Here is a 19,871-nt window from a genome sequence, read left to right as displayed (position 1 = left end):
AAATTAACATAAAACTAGAAAACGATTTTGTAGAAAAGCGCATAACTCCCCCAATGCATAATTATAATAGGTAAGAAGTCAATAGAGGACAGGAGCGAAACTCAAAGAGACACTGATGGTTGGCTACAATACGGACAGCCTACTTGGCATGTCCAATCATCCTATGAAATTTCACTATTCTGGGTCAAGTGGTTCTCAAGTTATTGATCGGAAACCGTGTTCAAACTTCTGTCACCTTGGCCTTTGATCAAGTGACCCTAAAATCAATATAGGTTATCCTATGAAGTTTCAATGTTCTGGGTGAAGTGGTTCTCGAGTTACTGGTCAGAAACAGTTTTCCATATTCAGACCCTCGTGACCTTGACCTTAGCTCAAATGACCCGAAAAGAGGGTCATATCTGCTCTGATAGTCCTATCATCCTATAAAGTTTGAAGATTCTGGGTCAAATGGTTCTCAAGTTATTGATCGGAAACCGTTTTCCATGTTCAAGTCCCTGTGACTTTAGCCTTTGACCAAATGACCAAAAAATCATTAGGGTTCATCTACTCTACTTGTCCAATTATCCTATAAAGTTTCGATGTTCTTTGTCAAGTAGTTCTTGAGTTAATGGTCAGAAACGATTTTCTATGTTCAGGCCCTTGTGATCTTGACCTTGATCTAGTAACCCCAAAACTAATGGCGGTCATTTACTCTGTAAGCCCTCTCATCCTATGAAGTTTGAATGGTTCTCCAGTTATTGATCAAAAATGAAGTGTGAAGGACATATGGCCCCTGTGATCTTTGATGGAGTGACCCTAAAATCAATAGGGATCATCTACTCTGTAAGTCCTATCACCCCATGAAGTTTGAAGGTTCTATTTCAAAAGGTTCTCAAGTTACTGACCAGAAATGGATTGCCATCTTCTGGTCACTGTGACCTTGACCTTTAATGATGTGACCCCAAAATCAATAGGGGTCATCTACTCTGCATGTCCAATCACCCTATGAAGTTTCAATATTCTGGGTCAAGTGGTTCTAAAGTTTTTAACTGGAAATGATTTTCCATGTTCAGACCCCTGTGACCTTGACCTTTGATGGAGTTACCCCAAAAACAATAGGGGTCGTCTACTCCATAAGCGCTGCCACCCTATGAAGTTTGAAGGTTCTAGGTCCAATGGTTCTCCAGTTATTGATCAGAAATGAAGTGTGATGGATGAACAAGGCAAAAGCGATATTTCTGGGGGAGACATAATTCTAAGTAAAAGGGGGCATAATTCATAAACAAATTGTGTCAGACATATGTTTAGTTGGATTTACCACCACACTGACACAATTACAGGTCATATGGTGACTTTCCAGCTTTTAATGGTGGAGAAAGACTACAGGTGCCCCACATGCATTACTTTATCATGAGCGGACACCTGGGTAGAACCATCAACTTTCTGAAAGAAAGTTGTATGGCTTCCTCACATGAAGAATTCAACACCCCGACTGAGGCTTCCACATCGGTGAGGGGCAAGTGATTTGAAGTCAGCGACCATAACCATTCGGCCATGGAGGCTCCCTGTCAGAGTTAATGACCTGGTGTCATATGATGTGTGATATTGTTAAACAGATATTTTAAGTTTGAATCAAATCCATTTTGCAAAAAAAAACAGGGTCATGATGACCCTGAATCGCTCACTTGAGTAATATGAGCCACATGTTTAAAATGGCAAACTGATGCTAAAATATTAGAAAGTAGGTCAGTACGTCACATTCATGGTCACTGAAGGTCAGTTTTAAGATCGATGTTCAAAACTGTACATGTCATACAAATTTCAAGGCTGTATCTTAAAAAACAAGAAAGTAGGTCAGTAGGTCAAGGTCACAGTCAAGTGACTCCTTATCGCTTGGGGTCATCAGGCAATTATAATTAAACAGTCTAGGATATGATCTGATAATTTTTGAAGTATTTATTCCTATAGAACTCATATAACAAGTGACCCCAGGGCAGGGCCTCTTTTCACTCCAGGGGCATAATTTGAATAATCTTGTTAGAGATCCACTAGGCAATGCTACATACCAAATATCAATGGCCTAGGCCTTGAACTTTCAGACAAGAAGATTTTTTTCCCCAATTAAGTCTATGTTAAATTTGGTACCCCCAGGGCAGGGCCTCTTTTCATCCAAGCGGCATAATTTGAACACTTTTGGTAGAAGACCACAAGGCAATGCAACATACCAAATATCAAAAGCCTAAGTCTTGCAGTTTCTGGCAAGAAGATTTTTAAAGTTTTTTCCTATATAAGTCAATGTAAAACTTGAGACCCCCCACCCCCACCCCCGGGGTAGGGCCTCTTTTCACCGCAGGGTTATAATTTGAACAATTTTGGTAGAGGACCACAAGGCAATACTACATACCAAATATCAAAGGCCTAGGTCCTGTGGTTTTAGACAAGAAGATTTTTCCTATATAAGTCTATGTAAAACTTGTGACCCCCGGGGCGGGGCTTCTTTTCATTCTAGGGGCATAATTTGAACAATCTTAATAGAGGACCATTAGATGATGTCACATGCCAAATATCAAGGCTCTACACCTTGTGATTTTGGACAAGAAGATTTTTTAAAGTTTTTCATTTTGGTTGCCATGGCAACCAGAGTTCTGCATAGAATTCAATTCTTTGAATACTTTTGAAAGGGGGCCACCCAAGGATCATTCCTGTGAAGTTTGGTGTAATTCTGCCCAGTGGTTTTCAAGATTTGTTTAGAAAATGTTGACGGACGGATGACAGACATTGAGCAGTCACAAAAGCTCACCATGAGCCTTTGGCTCAGGTGAGCTAAAAGCAGAGATAGAGTGACTTTAACCAGAAATTCTAAGTAAACAGAGGAGAAAATGCACAATAGTTACGGCCCTTGTGCCGTATGATGGGCCTTGTGCCATATGATGGATGATAAATGAGGAATAATTTTTTTTTAATTTGAAGCGAATCCATCAAGTTATTACAGAGATAAAGAGAAAGTACATCAAAAACTTTAACCATGGTGTGCATGCGGAGATGCAGACACTGACGCCAGGTGGAGTAGGATAGCTCTCCATATACTTTATTTAGTCAAGCTAAAAATGAGTATCTTTAAGCCTGGCAACATTAACCTGGATACCTGGCAGTATTGTTCAATTCTGCCAATAAAAGGCCTGAAATCAGTTCCGAAAAATTCCATGATTGTTCAAATAAGCCTGCAAAATGTAAACTGTATAGCTTGCAGAACGTTCTTTGCCCGTTTTTACTTGATGTACTGTCCAGGCCAGATGGCTGTAGGACTGGAAAGCACACTTAAAATATTTAACATAAAAACAATTCAACAACTAGTCCATGTTTATTGCACTTTTATTACTTATATAATAGAATATATTCTTAACAATCATAAAACCAACAGGTTTTAAAATAATATATACAGAGACACTTTGTAAAAACATGCTAGCTGATTAAAAACAGAATAATATAATAACTATTAAACGATTTTTTTCATGATATCAGAGTTTCGTTTTTTCCAAGTCAAAAACGGAATAAAAAAGTTACTTTGGCATAAAGAGGCATTTAACCAAATTATGATAATTGTATAACGTCTTGTACTCTGATAAAAGAAATGAAGAACTAAATCAAAACCAAGTCCTCCTCAATTAAGTTTTGCAAATAAGTATCTCCTTGAGTAGGTTTGTCAAAAGTAAAACTAAATCATCAATTCTAAGGTGGGTTAAGAATCAAGTAGCAATTTTAAGTTCTTTTACCCCATCAAGTCTATTTAGTCTTATATATTTAAGTCATTCTCGTTAAATTTTCATGATAAAAAGCTTGAAATATAAGCTTGGGATGTTTAAAGAAATTAATTGCGTGAAAAAAGCTATCTTCAATATAGCAAAAGATATAAATATGGTTTTGAATCATGTTGTATTAATCATTCTAACATGGCTCAAATTGATTTCCAGTTAAACAAAGAAGAAAATCAAACGCAATATATCCTGCGATAAACAACGGTTGACGCACGGACCGGTAAGAGAGCATTATGATGTCAATTTTGACGTCATGTAGCTGCCTGACGTCCGATACATTACTCCTTGCGTAAATGAATTCCAGCATAATATCTATTGAAATATATCAACGTGCATGTCAGAATGAAAACAATCAAGGCCTTCTTGTGATTTATCGTCTAATTTACCACGGTTCATCGTTCAGATGCTTCAGTATTTAACCACTCGGGCTAACGCCCTCGTGGTTCAATTCCTACACATCTGAACTCTGAACCGTGGTAAATTAGACGATAAACAACGCGAAGGCCTTGATTATTTGTTAAACATACTGAACTGAAAATAAAGTCTTTTACACTGTGTAGCTAGTTACTTCCGTGGCCAAGCAGTCTGCATTTTTGACAATGAAACGTAGAAGCCTTTCTTCAGTCTGGTTCTAGTTTTATTTTTATCATCTTTGAATTTGGTCCAAGATTATTAAACTGAGACTGCAGCCAAGTCTGAAAACTTACACATCTGATTGGTTGATTTTTAAATCAAGTCTTGAAATTGACCAACGATAAAGCTGATTTCTTGGAATGGTTTCATATAATTGCTACTATGAAAATTTCATCATCATCATCATCATTTACTTCTTTTCAGGGGGGTCATTATGTAAGCACTTATCCAGAGGTCGTGGGTTGAGTACTACAGGGTCATGACCATGACCTCTCATATGACACCAGTACTAGTTTTTCCAGGGCAGACTCGAGAGTGGTTCCAATAAGCTTGAAGCTTTCATCACAATCGAGCTAAAACAAATTAGTATAAAATTTATCATAGAATCAATGAATATCTATACCAAAGAAATAACTAGCCAGGCAGTATATGCAATGTGTTTTTATACTGTAAATATATATAAATCAACAGTGAAAGGTGAATATTAATGAAATGAAAAGCTACTGATGTTGATGCCTGTACAACAGTTACTGATGATAAACATGCTAACTTGGATGTCAGATCCAGACTTATGTCCTTGAAAAATATCTGACAAATTTCTAATGCTATATATATATAAAGCAGGAAGGAGTCATAATCAAGAAATAATTCAACTTTTTGATACAGCAAATAAAATAGCCTGATTGTGATAAGATGAAATAACAATGTGAGCAGCACCATGAGAAAATCAACATAGTGGCTTTGCGACCAGCATGGATTCAGACCAGCCTGCGCATCCGCGCAGTCTGGTCAGGATCCATGCTGTTCGCTAACAGTTTCTCTAATTGCAAAGGCTTTGAAAGCGAACAGCATGGATCCTGACCGTGCAGGCTGGTCTGGATCAATGCTGGTCGCAAAGCCACTGTGTTGGTTTTCTCATGGCGCAGCTCAATGTGGAGATGAGTTACAATTGCAAGTTAAATTTACCCGTGTTAATCCTGAACAAAACAAGCCATTTCTTTGTTCAATACGATTAATAAAATGTTTATGTATAAAAACTGCTTTTTAAACTTATTTTAAATGACAAAATATCTATAAACATCAATAATTCAGATCTATGTAAGATATACTTGTTGACAACAGTCCATTCAGGTCAGATAATCTGACAAAAAGAATTACTGGTAAAATTCTTTCTATAAAAGATATTTAACCATGACAGTCTTTTTCACCTTAACTAAAGCATGGCTTTTTAAATAAAGAAAATGAATGACCCTGACTATAACGTATATATATGTATAAAGTAATCATGTTGAAATGAACCTCCTAATGACATTTTTCTTCTTCGGTGTAAATTTACATATATTAATAATTTCACACACCGTACATATGACAATGTTTACGCGCTTGTAAGACGGGAGTGCCAACCTTGTCCCTAAAATGGTTTCTATTTTAAAGGCAGGAAATGCTTCTTCCTTTTCTCCAGCAGGAACTTTGCTAACAACAAGCAGGCCATGATGACCCAAGATCGCTCACCTGAGTGAACAGTTCTAGTAGAGGGTTTAACATAGAAAATATATGTGAAATTATTTTGAAACTGCACCATTGTTTTCTGACAGATTTTTTATTAAAGAATATTTCGTAGAGACATACATTATGACTACACCCTGTGTACTTCATGTTGGTCATTAAGCAAGTTGTTTTTTTTTTCAATGGAATGACCTAGTGACCTAGTTCTTCACCCAAGACACCAATTAACTATGAATCCTAGATTTTAAATAGGCAAACATAATAACCAAATATCATGAAGATTCAGCAGAAAATGTGGCCTCCAGAGTGTTAACAAGGCTTTTTATGATATAAGCTAGGGACCCAAGTTTTTAACCTCTGGAATACCACTTTTCAAGTTGATTTCATAGAGACAAACATTCTGAAAAAATATTTATCAAGTAGAAATTGTGGCCTCTAGAGAGTTCACAAGGGTTTTCTACGATTTGACCTAGTGACCTACTTCGACCTAAATTTCACAGAGACTAACATTCTGGCAAAGTTTTAGTAGAGAATGTGACTTCTTGAGTGTTAAGGTTTTTCTATGATTTGACCAAGACTAAGTGACCTAGCTTCAGACCTCAGCTAACTTAGTTTTAAACTTGAAATACATTTTCACAAAGACAAACATATTATGATCCAGTACAAGATAATGATGACTGCAGACAAAGGGTGATCACAATAGCTTACCTTTAGTCATGCTCAGGTGAGCTAAAAGTTACTAAAATATGTTCATGCTGCACTAAATTTTATCTTCTATTTTATCATAACAATATTCCAAATTTATCAAACCTAAAAAAGGTTATTTTAAAAAAAAAAACAATGTGAGCCATGCCATGAGAAAACCAATATAGTGGCTTTGTGACCAGCATGGATCCAGACCAGCCTGCGCATCCGCGCAGTCTGGTCTGGATCCATGCTGTTCACTAACAGTTTCTCTAATTCTAAGAGGCTTTGAAAGCGAACAGCATGGATCCTGACCAGACTGCGCGGATGCGCAGGCTGGTCTGGATCCATGCTGGTCGCAAACCCACTATGTTGATTTTCTCATGGCACGGCTCATGTAATTTTCACAAGATGATTTATTTCAATATGATTACTCACAAATGTAAACAAACAAAAAAAATCAGATCTTTGGTAAAAATAAACACCATTAACTCCATAGCCTTGTTATTTGGACTAACGTAGCAAATTAATTATCTCAGTCTTCGACCTTTACTGTTAATAATTTCAATAAAATACTGCACAATCTTTGTTGCATCTAGAGTCACAACGATACAATCTAGGTCATATGGCAACTTTTGATAATGGATGAGGTCCTCAGATTTCCTCAATCATTTCTATGAGTAGGCAGCACATGGGTAGACCACAATGGCCTTCTGTAAGCCAGCTGGATGGCCTCCTGAACCTAAAGAAAAGTTCTGATCCAACCTCTTTGAGGGGCAAGTGATTCAAAGTCAAGTGATCTAAACCGCTAGGACACAGAAGACCCCCAATTCAACATTCAAATCAACACCTGATCAAGGTAGTAAAAGAAAGAATGATATTTTTCATGTTTTAAAACCTACAGTTATTTGGAAATGTTTTATTAATTCAAAGTTTGAAAAAAGTTTGAATGAAATGAGAATGAAAATAAAACTTACTTTAAAGTTATTTTACCCTTCAATTTCCTCTGCAATGTAATATAAAATAAATTGCAAATGTTAAAAAAATTCAATTATATATAAAAAGCTCACACTGTGTAAAATTTCATAATTGCTACAATTAAAAGTTGACAATCATAGCACCTTCATACAAAATCCACACATCGCCATTGCTTCAGACAAGTTGCATGTAGAACATACATGACATTGTATATAATATAAATATGATAATATCATCTTCAATTTTTAGAAAACAACACACTCTTATAAGTCCTATATTTTTTATTTTTTTGAAAAAAAATATAGAAGACTAAATTTAAGACTGAAAATTCAAAACACTCGATATTCAAGTTTCAGAGGAGATCATTTAGAAATTTGTAAATGATAGATACCAAACCATCACCCAATACTAAAAACTCACCCAGAATCTAGTCTATTGTGAGACTTAATTTCACAAAACAATCAATGCTGGATTCACTTATTTTTCTGTATATCACCAATATCGGCAGTAATTGTAGAAGATAATGAAGTATTCTATACTGAAATTCATTTAGGGTATTTTGAATATTAACTTCATTTGTAAAATAATTTTTCATGCATTAATGAAAGTGTTGAAAATTTGGTGACTTAAACATGCACAGAGCCATTGGGCTGGATGCAGTTTTATCTTTATGTTAAAAACTGTATTGTAAACAATATTCAGGTGTAACATTTGTAAACTATTTACTTATTTACTTTAATCAAGTTAATACTTTTTTTAGATTTTCATCAGAATAACGAAAACTTGTGTAAAATACTTTGAAATTTCAGACTGCTTATCTTTTCTGACACCAGTGATATATAAAGAAAAATTGACAACAAAATAAAATTATGTCATTTCAAGCAAGGAATAAAAATCATAAATGTGTTGAACACATGCAAAAAAAATGCTATATAAATGTGGCATAATAATTTTATGTCATTATATAACAATTCTCTAACTTTTCATTGTTTTAACTATGTTGGAAATAAACAAAATCTTCCAAACATTTGTTCTGTGAACTTTAATTTGGCACCTGGCTTGTGTTGGTGGGGTATTTATTTTTATACCTTACAGAGAACATGAAAAGTATTAAAATGCATTGTATTACAAATGTCAGTAAGAAGCTCCTTTGAATGCATAGAACTCAACAAAGTAACATAATAGCAACTTTGTCTGACAGAGTTTGTTCATGGGAGGAAATGGAAAATACAACACAAATCATGTCCCCAGTTTAAGCGGAATTCTACTACACAAAAACTGAATGGACTTGATGATCCTACAGGACCAGAAAACATAACAACATTGTGTCAGTCAATAATGTATGCAAAAACATTGTAATAAGAGTATGTTGTTTTCTAAAATATCTTTAAAAACATTTTAAAAATTGCCATTTAACACTGATATGTTTGTAACACAATAACTTCATATCAATATCTAACATCAACAATATATCTGCCATTTCAGAGTATAATTTGATTAAAAGATGTATATGAATGAATAATGATTCTGTGATGCAAATTTTTAACTGAACCAAGTCTATCCAGACAAAATGTTCATGTCAACAAAAATGCATCATTAAAGAAGTCAAGTAAGTTAAACAATAAAGTGAAAGAATTTACAGATTCTAAAATGTAACTCCTTTCCGAAAAATTGTAAAAGTTTGAATTGTGTTCAAAATCTGCATTTTTTTTCACTCTGCTTCTGACCAGCCATAAACTTTTCTAATTCTTGTGGTTTGTATTTATATTTTTTGACCTCGTAGCCTGTAAAGCTTTTTTAATCTAAAACCTTTTACAATCCTGCCCACATACTAGAGAATGTGTTGGTGGTAGCATTTACTAGTAATTTTTTTTATCTGGGAAGACCATGTCAGGAGATTTCTTTGGGAATAAAATCCTCTGCTGAGAAAGCAGAAAATTAATGGCATATTGCATCATCCCAACACTGTTGAGGTACTATATCACATTTATAATCCAACATGGGAGGCAACTCTCAGTATCTCTCTTCTCTAAGTTTTCACTGTTATCCCCCTTCATCTGTATCTGCTCTGTAGCTCTTTATAAAAAACAACTTGTTTTCACTTAGAATCATCCATAGTAATTTGTTAAACTTCTGTTTCCAATATCACTTCTTAATGTACACGTAGCGAAGTCTCGACTACGCATTGGATTAAATCGAACCACTTCAATCCTATCTACAGAGTCTGTTCTCTCTAAGGTCGGAGCCTCGATATGGTTTGAAGGGGCCGGATGATCAGCGTGGGTTGGTTCCGTAATATCAAGTTTAGCTTTCGACTTCCGTTTGTTCACTATTGCAAGTCTAATTATCACAAGAAAGAGTAGCGATATTATTCCAAACGCTACACCTAGCACTAAATATAACACAGCTTTCTCTCTATTCTCTGAAATAAAACAAAAACAAATCTTTTTGAATTACACATTCCTACTGAAAATAAATATTCATTTTAACTGAAACTTGACAGCAATAAAACACAACGAATTAATATATCTGGTTCAATTAATTGTTTTATTAACTGATTAAAAGCTTAACAACAAATTTCCATCTTCAGTGGTGAAGAATTGCCTAAGGTACTTCTCAAGCATGTAAGAGAACTTGAGAGAAACAACAGCATTAGCACATGGATATAACCATACCTTTTATAAAATTAAATGCATTTAACCAGTCTGTAAGCAGACCTGTTGCAGTTGGCCCATTATGTCCATGCGACTGGTTCATACATGGAGTTGTGTTTCCTGAAATACAGATGTATACATTGGCTTGTATGCAAACACAAATAAAATTCATATTACTATCTATATTTCCTGAAGTATGTCAATATATGCCTTCCTAAATTCTCTCAATACATGCAGACCTGAAGTATCTCAATATTACTCTTCCTAAAGATTTTCAATATATGTGTTCCTAAATTATCTCAATATATGTGTTCCTAAAATATCTCAATATATGTGTTCCTAAAATATCTCATTATATGCGTTACAAAATATCTCAATATATGCGTTCCTAAATTATCTCAATATATGTGTCCCTAAAGTATGTCAATATTTGCAAAGACAGGTTAATTCTACAGATTTTGTTTACTTAAACTTTACTGAAGAATTCCCTCTTCCAAAAAATACATTTCTGATGTTTCAAAATGATCACATTTTACATCAACAATCTAATTTCAGGACACATTTCCTGGACAGTATATAACAACCTGTAATTATTCCCAGAATTTGGCACAGTACACGGACAGTTACAACAATAAATGTCCTGTCTGCATTTTGTCTCAAATACAATATAATGCTCTCCTTGGGAAATACTTTGTGTTGTTTCATTGCACTTAGTAACATGTTTAGCATACCTGTTTCTAAGGAACTGTCTTTGCCTGGTTTTAAATCATATTTGTTATTTTCCTTGAAATTCTGGGAATCTTTGCTTTTACCAATCACAGGATCGCTGGGATGCTGCCTGGCAGTGTCAGGGAAATCTGAAATATAAAATCACAAATAAAGGTCAATTCCTCAACAATACAGAGAATCAAATATACATAGCAATTCAGTCAGACAAACTGCTATGAAAAATAACTGAATGTTATATAACATATAATGTTAAGTTCCAATAATATTGCTTTAAATAGTTGTTAAGTCAGTATCTGGTGTATGTTGCAATAGATTAAGTTTTGGAGTATTTATCTGCATAGTGCCAGCATCTAAGATGTGTGTAAAAACTTTCATAAATTTTCACTCTTGACAAGTTGAGTTTTATTGAACCTGAAACAACCTACTGCAAGCTTCTGTGTAGTATGAATAGCACTGGGTGTGTTTGAGTGATAGCAATACATGCAACAGTAACAGCTTTAAGCACAATGTAGGGGCTACTTTTAGTTAATGACCCTGTGCATGTTACACGTGTTGTGTTGGTGGGGGAGGGGGGGGGGAGGGGAAGGATACATCTTTTTTATTAACTATGGGCAGTAAATCAAACTTCTGATGAATGGATTTAACAATTATTGCAAGTTCATCACACTGGTATTCCTTATGACATAACAACTTTTAAGAAAAAAGCTGTTTTTTTTAACCTTTAGCCTGCTGACAGCAAGTGATTCTGCCTTTGAAACCAGTACAGACCGAGAAGAGTCTGGTATCTTGGTCTGCACTATTCAGTCAGTAAATTTTCAGTGAACACCCCTTTAAATAATAAGTGGCACTGTCCAAATTGAAAGATGGACCAGTCCATTTTAGAAATTTAGCAGGTTAAATATGGTGTGAGCATAAATTATAGTGTTATATGTTATTGTCAATCAGTAAAAACTTACAATTAAGATTTTTAATTACAAATGTGAACTAATTGTTAGATGCAATTCTGTCAGCAAAATTATGCAAAATCATTCTAAAACTAGACATGCTTTTGAGAAAAGCGCATGTCTCCCACAACTGCCCAATCATCTGAATAGTAAGTCTGTCTTTCTATACTGTTTGTGGCCTATTGGTATTCACATGTTGGAGTAACCAGTCTATAACGCTGTATTGGTAGTGTTGGTAATTATGTTCAAGGGTCATAATTCCGAACTTCCTGGGCTAATTTGGCTAGTTATCGAACTTGGCCGAGGACTTATGGTCAAACACATTTTGTTCAAGTCTGGTGAAGACAGGATGAGAAATGTTAAAGAGTGCAGAGAAGATTTCTGACAGACACACAAACAGACAGGAGTAAATCAATATGTCTCCCACACCACTGTGTGGAGGGAGACATATGTTACTAAAGAACAAGAAAATAACAGTTCAAATATCAAAAAGACAAACCTGCTGAAGGTTTTTCAGGAGACTGGGTGGTATGAGGTGATGTTTTATTATTTACATGTGTTGATGGAATGTTTTTGTTTTTGTCTTCTACATCATTCGTCTTGTGTTTATTCTTATGTTTTCTGTGATTATGCCGCCGTAACGGTACCAGCACCCTTTTTGGAACTGAAATAAAATGCATATTAAGGTTAAACATTAAGCCTTACCTTTGACAGCAGCATAAAAAAATTAATTTGAAATTCAAAGTAAAATATTGACATAATTCATGATATATTTGAGCTGGGGTTATGGAACTTGTATCATATGATGTTGGGGATGACATATGACAACTATTTAAGTTTAAATCAAATACATTTAGTAATAACAGAGAGAGTGAAAGTGCATTAAGACTTTAACTTGTAATTCAATTAAAAGGTGGACATAATTCATGAAATAATAGTGCCAGAGTTATGGACTCTGGGTGATATAATGTGGGTGATAACGAGGAACAACTATCATTTAAACTCTGAAGCAAATCCATCAAGTAGTACCAAGAGATAAAGTTGAAGTGTATCAAAACTAACTCTCTGGTGCCAATGTCGCCAGACAGTGTATTGGTAACTTGGGGCAGACTGCTGATGTCGCCATACGGTGACAGGACATGGTATTTAACTATAGTCATTGTTAGGTAGATGGAAGTGAAACAAGAGCACCGCCTTGCGGGTGCTGACGCTCATCTGATTTTTTTTGTATAATAGAAATATGTCCTACCATGATTTTCTAAGTCTAAAAGGGCCATCACTGTGCAAAAAGCAGGATAGAGTTATGTTTCTTGATGTACAGTGTCCACTTATGATGGTGAAAAACTGTTGCAAGGTTTAAAGCAATAGCTTTGATAGTTTATGAGAAAGTTGACTAAACATAATATTCAACAAGAAAAATGATTTTTCTAAGTCAAAAGGGGCAAAATTATTGCAAAAAGCAGGATGGAGTTATGTTGCTTGCTGTACAGGGTCAGCTTATGATGGTGAACAAGAGTTGCAAGTTTTAAGCAATAGCTTTATTTGTTTAAGAGAAAAGTGACCAAACATAAAACCTAACCAAGAAATCTGATATTTCTAAGTCCCAAAAGGGGCCATAAATCTTGCAAAAAGCAGATGGAGTTTTTGTTTCTTGCTGTACAGGGTCAGCTTATGATGGTGAACAAGTGTTGCAAGTTTTAAAGGAAAGCTTTGATAGTTTAGGATAAAAGCTGACCTAAACATAAAACTAAACCAAGAAAATTGATTTTCTAAGTCCAAAAGGGGCAATAATTCTTGCAAAAAGCAAGATGGAGTTATGTTTCTTGATGTACAGGGTCTGCTTATGATGGTGAACAAGTATTCCAAGTTTCAAAACAAAAGCTTTGATAGTTTAGGAGAAAAGTTGACCTAAACATAAAACTTAACCAAGAAATCTGATATTTTCTAAGTACAAAAGGGGCCATAAATCTTGCAAAAAGCAAGATGGAGTTATGTTTCTTGCTATACAGTGTCAGCTTATGATGGTGAACAAGTATTCCAAGTTTCAAAGCAATAGCTTTGATAGTTTAGGAGAAAAGCTGACCTAAACATAAAACTTAACCAGGCAACGCCGACGCCGACGCCGACGCCGACAACCGCTCAAGTGATGACAATAACTCATCATTTTTTTTCAAAAAATCAGATGAGCTAAAAACAGAAACAAATAAAAAATCTGATATTTTGTCAAGGTCAAAGATCAAACAGATGGGATATCATAACAGAATGCCTATTCTTAACCTGTTTATTGTCAGTCTTGTTCAGTGAAAGTTTCATTACAATATTTCCTTTAGAATAAAAGCCACATCTGAGTTCATGCACTGTTTACCCTAGTATTTCCCATAAAAATACTTAGCTTAATAAGCATTTACTCAGAAATATGGCACCAAAAGAGTTTTATTCCGTCAGTGTACGCAGATGTGGCTGCAGAAAACCTATGGATTCTAGAGCTAGTAAAACAGCTCACCATATTTTATATAGTTCAGCTAACATTATTCATAATTACAAAATTATAGAGTAATTAAGGGAATTTAAAATAATCATGTATAATTAATTGCACTTTTGCCTAGCTATCAATTACAGAGATACCTGTACATCAAAATTTGCCAAGTGAGTAAATTGTGAATGAATTTATGACTTATTTAGTCTAGGGCTTGACCTTTCGTGCTTGCACATGATAAATGGCTTCAAATATAATCAATCAAGACAAACATACAACATCAATTATAAATACCTCCAAAACAAACCTATCTTACAAATAATTCATCCCAGAAGAATATCTGTAAATATGTGCCGCACCATGGGAAAACCAACATAGTGCGTTTGCGACCAGCATGGATCCAGACCTGCCTGAGCATCTGCACAGTCTGGTCAGGATCTATGCTATTCGCTAAAGGTTTCTCTTATTGCAATAGGCTTTGAAAGCGAACAGTATGCATCCTTACCAGACTGCACAGATATGCAGGCTAGTCTGGATCCAATTGCTGGTTGCAAACGCACTATGTTGATTTTCTCATGGCGCGGCTCAATTATGTGTATCTACAAAACTAGCCACTCTGCATTCCTATCTGTCAGTGAGTAAATTTATAAGGTTCTTGACTTTCAATTAATACTTCCATTTTACAATAAAAAAATCAAACCTGTAGACTGCATGTAAAACAGTCCCCTCCTAAATCTCCCGTTTTTATGACTTTAACCCCTAGATTAATTATCTTAACTATACATATTAATGGCTCATTAGAGACTGGTTCAACAATAAACAAATATTTTAGTACCAGTCCAATTATTGTTATCAGGGATATTTGACCTTTGTGAACTCAGGTGCCAAAAGATTAAAGAGTGCTTAGGAAGGTTTGTTCTAATGATGCATTAAACTGAAGATGACATATAGCTACTTCCTGCCAGACCCAATTCATTTTCATATTTCCTTCTATAGAAAATGAATTTGGCCAGGTAATATGAACAGTTTTTAAACTCAAAATTTTGATATTTCAAAAATACTATGAAATTTGTTATTTTGTGAACAGGAAATTCTATGGTTTTAGCCTCAAAATTTAGACTATTTCTAGGGGCTATGTATTTGTGGATTTCAAAAATAAAATGGATGGGAACTTTCTTTTTCATTTAGTATCAAGGATTATTTCAACCAAATCCTCACTGAATATCAATGATTTTTCACAGAACTTGGCATAGGCAACCATATAGGGCATAATATATGTATCTTTTTCTTTCACTTTTGTAGCAGATTTTGGAACTAAACAAGACTTTTATCTTACCACAGGTATATATAATATTGAGGTATTTATTGACACCAGGAGGACACGGATTTCCGAACACATATTCCTCCGCCTCTATGGTACATCTCTTCCTCCCATGACACTGCCGCAGTAACTCCTCTACAACAACTTTTGACTGGCAAGCTGGCAACGAATAAAACAACTGGTGAAAATATGCAAACGAAAATATACTTTGAACAATTTTCAATACCTACCTACAAGGCAGGAAGAAACAAACAAATTGTTGATAAACAAAATCTACTGTTACTTCCTCATTTCTTATACACCCATGAAAAAAAATATTGATAACAGAGGTAAGAAATATAAGCATTCTTAGAGCAACTGTAACATTTACTTGATAAGTTGAAATTTAACTTAAAACTGATGTTACCTGTATTCTGTAATGAATTGTGATTACATTTTATTTGTTATCACTGATATTTGTTAAATTTTCATAACTTTTGAAACTTAAACTTACTTAGTCCTATAGGACACTAAACATAGATCAAATTTCTTTTGGCCTAGCTAATGCCACTGGAGTGAAGAGTGAGCCAATCTTAACAAGGCAGCCTGAAAGACAGCTAAATCCCCTGCCATTGCTATGGAAAGTGAAAGGGTACACCTTTGACCTTGACCTTGAATTGACATGGCTGACTCATGAATTCTATACAATGTCTTGATGAGGAGATCATTTGACCCAAGTTTCATGAAAATCCTTCAAGGGGTTTAGGAAATACAGAGCTCAAACCTTTGACCTTGAGTTGTGACTTGACCTTGAGTTGACACAGCTGACTCATGAGTTCTTGATGAGGTGATCATTTGACCCAAGTTTGATGAAAATCCTTCAAGGGGTTTACGAGATACAGAGTGGATACAAAATGGAAGGCTCAAACCTTTGACCCTAAGTTGTGACCTTGACCTTGAGCCGGCATGGCTGACTCATAAGTTCTGCACATTGTTTTGATGAGGTGATCATTTGACCCAAGTTTTATAAAATTCCTTCAAAGGGTTTAGGAGATATAGAGCGGACACGAAATGGAAGGCTAAAACTTTTGACCTTACAGTTGTGACCTTGACCTTGAGCCAGCATGGCTGACTCATGAGTTCTGCACATCGCCTTGATGAGGTGATCATTTGACCCAAGTTTGATATGAATCCTTCAAGGGAATTAGGACATACAGAGCAGACACAAAATGGAAGGCTCAAACCTTTGACCCTCAGTTGTGACCTTGACCTTAAGCCGGCATGGCTGACTCATAAGTTCTGCACATCGCCTTGATGAGGTGATCATTTGACCCAAGTTTGATGAAAATCCTTCAAGGGGTTTAGGAGATACAGAGTGGACACAAAATGGAAGGCTCAAACCTTTCACCCTAAGTTTGTGACCTTGAACTTGAGCCAGCATGGCTGACTCATGGGTTCTGCACATCATCTTGATGAGGTGATCATTTGACCCAAGTTTTATAAAATTCCTTCAAGGGGTTTAGGAGATATAAGGTAAGATGTTTAGAGGTATATCAAACAAGATATCTGACAAGAAAAAAACTCCTGTTATTTTATTCTGGCTTACTAAAATCATGCTAGAGTCCTCTGGCACCAAAAGAGGAAGTTTTCAGTGATCTCAGTTAAGTAGCCAGTACCTAAACCACTAGACCATCGCTCCATTATGGTTAATGTCACTGGTATTTACTTCTTCCAGAATCTTTACATTATATCAAAGCATAATTATGTTAGAACATTAACCAAACCAAAGAATACTTTCACATTAGAGAACTATGATCTAGCTGGATTGTATCAGTTCAAGCGTCCTACCAATGTACCCAACAGTGTCTGAACTTGCCGACACGGGTATCCAGAGGTCTTCCTGCAACATTACAGCTGAAAGAAGCTTGCTAGGAGCTAGCTAGTCTGTGTTCAGACAATTTGTTTTATTCACAGGAGATAACTCCTGAGGCTATTCAAATTTTTGTATAATTATGTCCCTTTTTTTCTCAAAACACTAATCAGAGCCAAGAAAGATCAGCCAAAATATATAAGAGAAATTATTATAATTTTTTTTAAAAGATTATCTAGTAGCCAGACTAGGAGCAAACATGTTAATCAAATAAAACAAAGAAACATGACCAATACTTACTTGATTTTATAGCCGACGTATTTCTTAACAATTCTGGACATTTTTTGTCTCCTTGAGGAGTTCTACCAAACAGACCAGATGATATTGCAATACGTGTAGACCTGCTACATCGTAGTTCTAACTGGTCACCTTCACAAACTGTTTCGCTTGAAAATTCACCTGAAACAAGAAACAATTCATTAAGTTCTCGGGTTTTATTAAATATAGTCCGACTTTGTTTGCTCAAACAGGACAGGCAAAATTAGTTTGAGATCAATAGTTCTATAGCACTGGCACAATATACATTATATAGCTAGAATTTTGCCGGGACCCGATGTTAAGTTTGAGCAAGGGTGGTATTCTAATAATCAGAGGTCAAGCTATCAAAGTTCAACTGCATCCCTGTAGTCAAGAAATGACAAACAATTTAAAATATCTCTGTAAGCAAGAAATAAAAGAATTAATGAGAATATGTTGCTTACATTTTTTCAAGCTTTAATATTGCAATGGTGAAGGTACCATCTGTTGATTGAATCAAATGAAAACAATTAAAACAACCAATGCAGCTGTGAAATGCAGACCATAATCTGATTTTCTTACATTCTATGTTAAGATGTTCTATAACTTTTGAGCTACTGCACAAAATGAATAAATATAACATGAAATACAGCAAAACACTGCTCACTCAAAACTGTAAGGGGATGTGTAAAATGCTCAAGATATATCCCCAGATTCCAGCAACTCAAACATTGAAAATATCAAAATAACATATTTCCATACAACTTTCTTGAGTAAGTCCATGTGCACAAACCATCAATGCTCCATCAGCAAGCCATGTTTTGCTGTAAATAAGAAATGGGGCAATGCCCTTAACCCAGATTTGCAATGTTTGAATACAAGTGTTCGTAATGCTACCAACAGAGGATAAGCTGATAACACAATCCAGTCCCTTTCTCTCACTATTATATTAACCCTTAGCCTGCTAAATTTCTATAATGGACTGGTCCATCATTCAATTTGGGCAATACCATTTATAATTACTAGGGGTGTTTACTGAAAATGTACTGACTGAATAGCGAACAGTGCAGACCATGATCAGACTGCACGGATGTGCAGGCTGATCTTGGTCTGCACTGGTCGCAAAGGCTGAATCACTTGCCGCCAGCAGGCTAAAGGTTAAAAAGATATCTACATACCAAGTTTGGTGACAATATGTCTATCTAAATGAGCTACCAGTACCTGCAAACCAAATTTCACCAATATATCTCATTCCAAAAGCACTGAGTCCCTCACTTCCCCAAACAATAACACGCCATTCTTATAAAACGTTTCTTACAAAAATGGAACACCACAAAGGCGGGCACCATCAAAACTATCGTTCCCGTGTTCTTGACTTTCCTATACCATTCAAACTATAATATATTTTGATTGTTAAAACTAAACATGTAACATAAGCTTCTTGTAACTGCTTGTATATTTCTACAAAGAAGACAGAAAACAGCTGGAAAAGAAATCTTTTTACAGATGTGATAAAAAAATCATTCAGCCCAGACACAATCAGTTGTACCTACAGAAACTCTGCTAAGTATCAATACTGATGCAGAGATATGTCTGCCATGTATCAATACTTTATGTGAGAGAAACTGTTTGAAATCTGTAAGTATCAGCACTTATAGAACAGAGTTTGTTCAGACATTGGTTAAGTAATTCTTATAGATTTTTACATCACAGACATATCCAGAAGGACTGGTCACAGAGGAACCCTACAGGGATAGAAGTCAATCTAATTTATCAACAATATAGAGGTAATGAATAGTCTGGTAAAATGAGAACCAGACAAAAATGTGTTGTCCCCAGTGTCTCCAGAGAGGACAAAAGCAATATAGAGGTAATGAAGAGTCTGCTAAAATGAGTACAAGACAAAATGTGTCGTCCCCAGAGACGAAAACAGCAATTCCCTTTCTGTCACCAGGAAAACTGTCATTACAAAAATGGCCCTCTTGCATGATTATGTGACAGTTGTT

General features: G+C 35.4%; 1 protein-coding gene across 2 annotated transcripts in view; it reads right to left on the bottom strand.

The window, feature by feature from the left end:
• Positions 1-7,693: 7,693 nt before the first annotated feature.
• The window catches only part of LOC123551946 (uncharacterized), a 63,980-nt gene continuing 51,802 nt past the window's right edge, over positions 7,694-19,871 (bottom strand). For both annotated transcript variants that reach the window (XM_045341262.2, XM_045341263.2), the window contains 6 exons: positions 17,869-18,027; positions 15,735-15,878; positions 12,422-12,586; positions 10,981-11,106; positions 10,271-10,369; positions 7,694-10,017 (listed from right to left, as the gene is read on the bottom strand). In XM_045341262.2, coding sequence (XP_045197197.2) covers positions 9,704-10,017; positions 10,271-10,369; positions 10,981-11,106; positions 12,422-12,586; positions 15,735-15,878; positions 17,869-18,027 — 1,007 coding nt within the window. In that variant the 3' untranslated portion in view covers positions 7,694-9,703. The remainder of the gene's footprint in view (positions 10,018-10,270; positions 10,370-10,980; positions 11,107-12,421; positions 12,587-15,734; positions 15,879-17,868; positions 18,028-19,871) is intronic.

This window comes from Mercenaria mercenaria, chromosome 4 (genome assembly GCF_021730395.1).
Source record: "Mercenaria mercenaria strain notata chromosome 4, MADL_Memer_1, whole genome shotgun sequence".
In the NCBI taxonomy this organism is placed as follows: Eukaryota; Metazoa; Mollusca; class Bivalvia; order Venerida; family Veneridae; genus Mercenaria; species Mercenaria mercenaria.
This window is presented reverse-complemented; position numbering and strand designations above follow the sequence as displayed.